This window comes from Macrobrachium rosenbergii, chromosome 55 (genome assembly GCF_040412425.1).
Source record: "Macrobrachium rosenbergii isolate ZJJX-2024 chromosome 55, ASM4041242v1, whole genome shotgun sequence".
NCBI classification, from domain to species: Eukaryota; Metazoa; Arthropoda; class Malacostraca; order Decapoda; family Palaemonidae; genus Macrobrachium; species Macrobrachium rosenbergii.
Window position 1 is genome coordinate 88,866,730 of NC_089795.1, and position 10,000 is coordinate 88,876,729.

General features: G+C 36.5%; 1 protein-coding gene across 1 annotated transcript in view; it reads right to left on the reverse strand.

Annotated features, from left to right (window-relative positions):
- Positions 1-10,000, reverse strand: part of LOC136835627 (CAP-Gly domain-containing linker protein 4-like) — a 135,516-nt gene that overhangs the window by 36,937 nt on the left and 88,579 nt on the right. The window contains 3 exon segments of the mRNA XM_067099399.1: positions 2,707-2,920; positions 4,536-4,841; positions 6,896-7,245. Coding sequence (XP_066955500.1) covers positions 2,707-2,920; positions 4,536-4,841; positions 6,896-7,230 — 855 coding nt within the window. The 5' untranslated portion in view covers positions 7,231-7,245.

The following is a 10,000-nucleotide window of genomic DNA, read 5'->3' on the forward strand; positions in this document are numbered from 1 at the left end:
GTAGCGTCCCGTAGGCCCCTAGCTGCAACCCTTTTGATTCCTTTTACCGTACCTCCGTTCATATTCGCTGTCTTCCATCTTACTTTCCTTAACCCTCTCCTAACAATTGATTCTTAGTGCAACCGCTTTGAGGTTTTCCTCCTGTTACACCTTTCAAACCTTTTTATCTCAATCTCCCTTTCAGCGCTGAATGACCTCATGTGCTCCCAGCGCTTGGCCTTTGACCTAAATTTTATATTCCATTCCATTATATTTTTTAGCGGATTTATCAGCATTCCTGTTATTGGAAAAGGGGAAAAAATGAATGTGATGTTATTCCAGATGGGAATCCGTCCAGATCATTGATTCTGACTTTGTAGGTGCCATGTTTCAATTGAGGCACGCGGATTAAATGCAAATTTCTGCGGGCACGTCGCCCCCAAAAGCAAAAATGATTTTGGAACCGGCGTCTCGTGTTTATGACTTTATTGCGTATCTGCGTATGCGTACATGAATGCATTTGTAGACATGTTTGTGTGTCCGTGTCATGTGTTTGGATGTGTTTGCATATACATATTTATAGTATATATATACATATATGTATACTGTATGTATATATGAACATATATTTGTATGTGTATATATCTAATATATACTACACACACGCACGCATATATATACGTATATATATATATATATATACTTTTGTGTGATAGAAACTTGGGAACTTCATAATTTTATTATATATACTGTAATTCACGTAATAAGTTTAAACGCATAACATAACCCACAATCATTACGTTTCTTATTCCATCTCCATCCAGCTTTAGCCTGACCGTTTTTAGCCACGAGCCGATCGACCAGAAGAGTATCTACCTGTACGCGATCACCCGTTCCTTCCTCGTACGTCATTTATTAAATGCGACGAGGGAATACGCAATTACGGGGGAGTACGCAATTGCGGACGGTGGACGAGCCTAGAAAGTGATAGTCCTTACCTTCTAATGTGTCATTAGCGTGTTCAACAACATTTCGAACTGTCAGTTCGAAGTACTTCTTGGAAAGATGGGGGTGGGGGGGGGGACTGAGGAGGGTGGTCCACGAATTCCCAGAGTTAATGAGACGAGGCTGCTCCCGCCATACCTGTATTACACCTGGCAGCAGATGGTTTTTCGAGACCTTTCATCGGAATCTTATTCACGTTAGGTTTTCCTTCTTCGTTACTTTTAAGTGATTTTGTTTGATGTTGAATAGAGTCGATATAGGACCGTGGGCTTTGTTATGCAATCTTTTTTTTTCAGGGTGGGGGTGGGGAGAATTTGTTAAATTTGTTGTCTAGTGTTTAGATACGATTAATTAAATTTTTTGTAGGCGTTTTTTCGAGTAATGTAGTCGGCAAATTTCAAACATTTTTCTTATAAATTCATAGATACTACATGCATACATGCTACACGGATAATACGCCCCTTTTCCCCTTTATAGTTCTGAAATACCTATACAGTAATGTATATGGATGAATGTCTTGTAAATTTTCAGATCTCTCTCTCTCTCTCTCTCTCTCTCTCTCTCTCTCTCTCTCTCTCTCTCTCTCTCTCTCAGTGATAAAATCTGAATTATGGTAGATGAAGGAATTTAACAAGTTGGCTGTTTAAGATTCACGAACCTCTCTCTCTCTCTCTCTCTCTCTCTCTCTCTCTCTCTCTCTCTCTCTCTCTCTCTCTCTCTCTCAGTGATAAATTCTGAATTATGAAGAAATTTAACGAGAATTTTTTTATCCTCATATTTTAAGAAGATTTACGCACCTCTCTCTCTCTCTCTCTCTCTCTCTCTCAGGGTCATAAATCGCCCAAATCGGAATATGCATGAGGAGGCTGCAGTAGTGGTGTTCTCCTTCTTCGGAGATAAACGAGCAAGACTAAGTATCCTCCTTTCCACAGGCCGTAATTTTACTATCTCGCTGTTTTATTCAATTCAGCTCTGATATTTGTTTTTTTTTTTATCTCCGTCGTAAACGCATTCTTTGAGTTTGCATTTGTTTGTTGGTTCGCTGTTTGTTAGAATTACTAGACAGTACATATATACATTATATATATATATATATATATATATATATATATATATATATATATATATATATATATATATATATATATATATATATATATATATGAGTACAATTTAATAGGACAGGAGACACGTAGAGGAGGATAGGCTATAGATATGAAGAGAGAGAGAGAGAGAGAGAGAGAGAGAGAGAGAGAGAGAGAGAGAGAGAGAGAGAGAGAGAGAGAGAGAGGGAAGTTTCTCATGAAAGTTTATCAGTAAGCTCAGTCTAGTTCTCTTTGTTTTTGATATGCATGTATGTATGTATGTATGTATGTAGATGACAAATTAGCCTTGGTTTACAATGTTCGTCTTTCCAGAGAGAGAGAGAGAGAGAGAGAGAGAGAGAGAGAGAGAGAGAGAGAGAGAGAGAGAGAGAAGTTTCTCATGAAAGTTTATCAGTAAGACAATCCAGTTCTTTTTATTTTTTTAATCTGTATGTATGGATGTAGATGACAAATGAACCTTGTTTTACAATGTTCGTCTTTCCAGAGAGAGAGAGAGAGAGAGAGAGAGAGAGAGAGAGAGAGAGAGAGAGAGAGAAACAAACGTCCCATTTGAGGAGCCCCCCAAAAAAAAAAAAACGAAAAACCTGCCGACAGCCGAACGGCCTGACTCACTCACCTGCGCAACAAGTTGATGAATGTTATGCTGGACCTGGGGCACCCACTGCCTCATGACGGCGAAGACGTGGGAGGGCGAGGTCGTGGGGCGCCTCAGCAGGGTCGAGCAGCCGCTGCAGCCGGGGTCGAAGAAGAAGAGGCCCCTCCGGTTGCACTGGGAACACAGGGGCGCGTCGACCGGTGGGTGGGTTACCGGAACGCTTCTTGATGAGCGGCTGAAATTGGACAGGTTTTAGGGGATATATATTAATGTATATACTTTATATATATATTGATTTCTGACTCACATCGGGATCGAACCCAGGTCTCTCTCAAAGGAAAGGCAAAGGGCGCTACCATGTGGGAGACCTCCGGGGTTCGATCCCGACGTTGGTCAGAAATTTATGGCAAGGTGACTACCAGATTCTAAATATATATATATATATATATATATATATATATATATATATATATATATATATATATATATATATATATATACTTAGAATCTACTAGTCACCATTTACTAGTTGCCTTTGTAATTGTAATAACCACAATGCTCTCAGACGTCCATAGCAGGGTTCGAACCTGCATCCCGAGTATCAGAAAGTGTGGAGATTCGAAAAGTTAAGAGGGAACAATATATATATATATATATACTGTATATATATATATACTGTATATATATATATATATATATATATATATATATATATATATATATATATATATATATATATATATATATATATATATATATATATATATATATATATATATATAGAGGTTAAGCGGTCATTGGGTGACTGTAGAGAAGAATCAAATCAAAGGTCACTGTAAGGCTTATACTTCAACTTCTGAATCGAGGAAGAACCACGTGTGCAGTAAACTTCCAAATCATTATCTTATACATACTTACTTGCACATATGTGCATGTTGTTTGCATGGTAGTCATGTCGTCAATATGTTTGTATCAAAATATTAAAACTGTAATAGCCACAAAGAAATAATGATCTGCTAATCTCTGAGGAAAAAGTTAGGGTTGTTCTTCTCAACTTATGTACTGTAGAAACCATTTGACTGTCATTTCATTCTCAGAGTAATTTGATTTTCGTTCTTCTAAAACGCCATTAGGTACCCTCTGAAAGGAATTTTTTGAATAGCCAATATATTTTCCTGCTGTCAGCGTCATTTGGAAGTATGTAAAGTTTTTGGCCCCTTCTTATAATCAGGAAAAGTATAAAAAAATTTTCCTCTTGGCCTAAGTACCTGGACTTTAGCCCTTTAGCACTGGACACCTGCAATAAGGGCATTCTACCTGGCGAATCTCTGTATTCTTATGTGTAAACACTTTGTAATTACTATTTAGTATAGCTGAACAGGACTTGAGTGATGGTCGAAAGCTCCTGCATTATATTTATTCACATAAACTTGGTGTTCTACAGTGGTTTTTTTCTTAACCAAATAAGATAAACACCAAGACTGTTTTTCCTTACTGGATTCTTCTTTCCTCTTGGCTTCAGTACCTGTGCTCTGGCCCCACAATACTGGACACTTGCTGTAATGGCATTCTACCTGACGAATCTCTGTATTCTTACCTGTGTAGACACTGTAATTACTGTTCAGTACAGTTGAAGAGGACCTGGGTGATGGTCGAAAGCTCCTGTTTTATAATTTATTCACATAAACCTAGTGTTCTACAGTGGCTTTTTCTTAACCAATCTAGACAAACAGGAAGACTGGATTCTCCTTCCTTCTTGACCCCAGTACCTGGGCTCTGGTCCTCAATACTGGACACCTGCTCTAAGGGCATTCTACCTGACGAATCTCTCTAAATCTGTCTATTCTTACCTGTGTGTCACGGCCACTTCCTGACCATTTTTGCCTCCAGACAGGACCTTGGACTGTGTGGTAGACTGGATGCTGTGGGCAGGAGACAGTGATTGACTGACATGCTTGTGCACTGGAGACGGGTTCTTGACCTGCGTTGCAGTCTTGATGGTCACGCTGGATGTCGTGGTTGTGATGCTGGATGATGGGTCCACTTGGCTCTTGATTTCGATGTGGGACGAGATCTGTTTCTGGGATGTTGTTGGGGAGATGCTCTCGCACCCGTCTGCACTGTATCGGCCGCTGTCTTCCAGACGGGAGCCTTCCCTGTGTAGGGAGTTGAGAGTAGGGATGAGAAATACTGTTAGGTGGAGTTGGGCTTGATTTCTTCAATGGACCCTGTGTTTATTTTATGATTTTGGACTTCGTTAAAAATGTATTTCTTGCAATGTCCTTCTTGATTTGACTTTTGGCAATGAGGAGTTAGTGGGTAGTATTATGACATTTGAATGTTTTTCTTTATAGTATATTAATTCACTTCAAGATTCTGTGGCTTGATGAACTGTGTATGTGTGTGTGAGTCATGCGTACTGTAAATTTATCAATTCTAGTTTTTTTCAAATTCGGTCCTTAATGTTTATCAACGTTGAAAACGCACTGAAGCCAAATTGCACCTTGACCGGATACTTTGTCATAAATTTGTGTCATTTTCCCTAGTTCCTGTTGTTTATTAAAGTTCCTGGTCTTCTTATTGCTTCTGCTACGCTTTTTTTTTGTTTTTGTTAGTGTTTCAACTTGTTGCTGTATCCACTGGGTCTGTAATGCCTCGTTTCTGTACTGCTGTATCCATTATGTAGTTTTTCTATCTTTCTTTCTCAGGCCATGTAAAAATTTAAGCTCATGTACATAGACGCAAATATAGATAGATAGATAGTTAGATAAATATAGACATATAGCCTGTTGGGATGAAATGTTTCTCCTTAAAGTTTGCGGATGAAATGAAACGAGAGAGAGAGAGAGAGAGAGAGAGAGAGAGAGAGAGAGAGAGAGAGAGAGAGAGAGAGAGAGAGAGAGACTTACAAAAAGCTCTCAGACCTTCGTTTATGCTTCTTGTTTTTCTCGGGAGTCTCCCACTTTTATGGGAAACTGTTTTTATCCGAGATGTCTCATAGACAGTACATACACGTGCGTTTATACATATTTAAACAAGTGTATGTGTTTGTGTTTTCATGGGTTTTATAGAGGCAAGGAGGATCTTGTGAAGTCCTGCCATTTATTTCTTTCATGTGCTTTCACTTTCACTAATCTCAGCATTCTATCCATTCATGTGTATATATATATATATATATATATATATATATATATATATATATATATATATATATATATTAATAGGCATTAAGCAATGTCACTTGGGCTTCTGTGGGCGCCATAATAGTTGGAAGACTCAGACCTGAGAACTGAAACGGGATTGTGGAGATGAGTGGAGATTGTTGGAAGTGAAAGTCCAAGAAAGACATGAGTGGGATTTTCAGAGAGGCGATGATATTGATAATGAATATATATATATATATATATATATATATATATATATATATATATATATATATACACATACATATGCATATACATATGCATATACATGTGTGTGTACATGTATTTGATTTCATGCTAACAGGTCATTCAACATAGTTTCACTTTTCTGCTACGAGACATTAATTCGATAAAAAATTTTATCTTTATTTTTTTCATGGCGAAAGAAACCAATGTAAATGGTATTACGAAATATCATTAACTTTTGGAATGACAAAATCCTGAGTCCTTCATTTGGCTAAGAGCCCTGTCATTGTAGGTGTAATAATAGGCCGTTATAATGACAGCTTTCTTAGATATTTTCAGAATTCTCGTTTAGTTTGAGGTTGTAATTTTTTAATCTTCAGATTGAAGGAGACGGTTGAGCAATCAGGCAACAACACTACACTGATTTTACTTTTATAGAAGCGTGTTATGTGCTATATATATATATATATATATATATATATATATATATATATATATATATATATATATATATATATATTATAACCAATTTATCACGTGATTTATTTATCACATCATCACAACTGAAAAAATGAGAGGAAGGGCGAAGGTCCTAACCGGTTTCAGCTTTTATTTCCAAGCCATTGACTTGGAAATAAAGTCAAAACTCAGTCAGGACCTAAACCAACCTCTCATTTCTTCAGCTGTGGTAATATGTGACGTATATATATATATATATATATATATATATATATATATATATATATATATATATATATATATATATATATATATATATATATTTTTTTTTTTTTTTTTCATTGATTGATTGATTCATTTACCTGTCAACTTCGCTGCCCACGTCACTCCCTCCGCTCCCTCGCCCACTGCTGCTGTGGTCGCTGTTGTTGGAGTCGCTGTCATACCCAGGCGGGTATTCCCTCTGCTGGGCAAACTTGGCCGGCGGGGGCGGGTAGTGGGAGGCAGCGGATCCTTGCGGGTAATTGGCGCTGTAATGTTGAGGGTAATGGGCGAGGGTAGGCCCCTCTTGGTCCTGGGGGCATTCCCCCCCTCCTCCACCACCTCCTCCTACTTCTCCTCCCCCTCCTCCTCCTCCTCCTATTCCTATTCCCCCACCGGCGTCCCCTATCCCTCCTCCTACGCTGACAATCACCATCTCGGGTTTCTGAGTCTGGAAGGAAGGAAGGTGGTTATTATTATTAATAATTAATATATATATAATAACAGTCATATTACTGTAAGCATTTTCTTTTAGTTAATGTAATTCGACATAGCTCAACTATTTATTTAGTCTTTTTTTAAGATTATTATTATTATTATTATTATTATTATTATTATTATTATTATTATAGTCACCAAACTACAACATATTACTGTAGGTACTTTCTTTTAGTTAATGTAATTCGACAAAGATCAGCTACTTATTTCGTCTATTTTTTAGGATTATTATTATTATTATTATTATTATTATTATTATTATTATTATTATTATTATTATTACTGGAGAACCAAATCCACAGTTATGTATATATACATATATTTAAAGATAAAAAGATAAAGATATTTACATAAATTTGGATTTGTTTCTCAGTTTTAAGACTCATGGTACTACAGTAGTTTTTAATAATAATAATAATAATAATAATAATAATAATAATAATAAATAATAATAATAATAATTATTATTATTATTATTATTATTATTATTATTATTTATTATTATTATTATTATTATTATAGTCATCAAACTTAAAAAAAAGAAAAAATATACCACATACCTAAAAATAAAAAAAAAATACTGAATGACCAACGCTATAAATTTCCTAAAATAAAAGAAAGAAAATATTCCACTTACCTAAAAAAAAAAAGAATTAAAAAATTAAATGACCAACGCTATCAATTTCCACCAACAGAGTTAATGAGACTTTAAACAACCCGAGCGTCAGGTATTAGACGCGTTCAAAGAAGACCATGTCCTCTTGATTCACGACCTTCCAGAGACGCGAAGGGTTATCGGAAAACAGCGTGGCAACGCGACCGCCATTTTCCCCGACGGAAGATGATTATAATATGACCGTGAACTCTCTTCCTTAAAAAAAAAAAAAAAAAAGATTCCGTTATGGCCAGCTGCCCCGAATTAAGATGACTAACCACCCATTCTCCCCCCCCCCACCTTTCTTATGATTGCTCGGTGATCCGTCATTGATACATTTTTTTGTCTGTTTGTTAATTTGTTAATTTATTTTTTTTCTTTTTTTGATAAGTTAGATCATTCTTTAGAAGCTTGAATTTCAAGTGAATGGTCCCGTTTGTGGGCTTGTTCTATATGGATAGGGTTCATCTTCTGAATAATAATAATAATAATAATAATAATAATAATAATAATAATAATAATAACCTCTGAAATTCAATTCAAGTGAATGGCCCATTTGGTGGGATTGTTCTATATGGATGGGGTTCATCTTCTGAATAATAATAATAATAATAATAATAATAATAATAATAATAATAATAATAATAATAATAATAATAATAATAATGCCTAAGTTGACCTAATCGCTTGAGACGTAATGTCTATCAGGTATTAGTAAAAAAATGACGTAACAAAGCAGGAATTATCTTTGGGCACCTTGCCAACTAGCGCTCTCTCTCTCTCTCTCTCTCTCTCTCTCTCTCTCTCTCTCTCTCTCTCTCTCTCTCTCTCTCTCTCACTAAATCTGCAATTGGTATTCAGCGGTCTGGTTGAAATAAATTATAATACAGGGTCCTCTCCGTTGAGGGGTATTGCCGTCAGTGTACCTCGTGCGGTGCACTGTAGGCAATACTCAAGGTTACTTGCAGCGTCCCTTCCTGAGGCCCCTAGCTGCAACTCCTTTCATTCCTTTTCGTGTACCTCCGTTCATAGTCTCTTTCTCCCATCTTACATTCCTCAATCCTCTCCTCGGCGTCAATAACCAAGATGTTGTGATGTTGTGACGCCAGTTTCAATGGCCACAAATCAATCAGTCAATCCACCCTATTACCTTCGTAATAGTTTTCTTTTACAGAAAACTAAAACTATTGAGAAAAGTTCTCGATGCAGAATCGTTCACTTGAACTTTGCCAAATCTTGAAAATTGCTTCAATAACTTTCGCCCACCTTTGCTCCATATGGACATTCAAGATTTTATTTCTGCTCCTTTCTCAGTCCAACAGCTTATTGAGATTCATAACCCATCATTCATAAGCCTGTTTATATTCGGCATTGATAACATTCGCCTTATATTTTTGTAATTCATCGATTCGTAATCCAAACTATTTTGTGCCCGATTTCTGTAGAATTTCAACGTTGTTTAGTTTTCTGTAAAAGAAAACTAATGTGCCGGCTTTGTCTGTCCGTCCGCACTTTTTCTGTCCGCACTTTTTCTGTCCGCCCTCAGATCTTAAAAAGTACTTAGGCTAGAGGGCTGCAAATTGGTAAGTCGATCATCCACAAGCTGTAGCGGCTGTACAGAAAACTCGATTGCGCCGAAGAAACCGTAGCATTTTTTACTTGTTTTATATTATTTAGCAGTGCATTCTAAAATGCTATTAGTGATGTAAACACAAAATTTAAGCTAATATAATAAACATAGTGCTAGATAAACTGTTCTGTAAAGTAATAAGAGGATTTATATGCCATGAAAATTAACATTTTTGAAAAATGAGAAAGGTTTTGAGCGAAAACAATAAAATAATTTTAATATTTAAAAGATTTGGGAAGAAACCCGTGATGTGAATGACAATCTTGATAGTAAAATTGAGAGGAAACCCTCTTGAATGCCTACGAGACCTTTCTCTTCCTCATTAATAAAATTCCAGGTAATGAGAGAGAGAGAGAGAGAGAGAGAGAGAGAGAGAGAGAGAGAGAGAGAGAGAGAGAGAGAGAGAGAGAGAGAGAAAGAAAG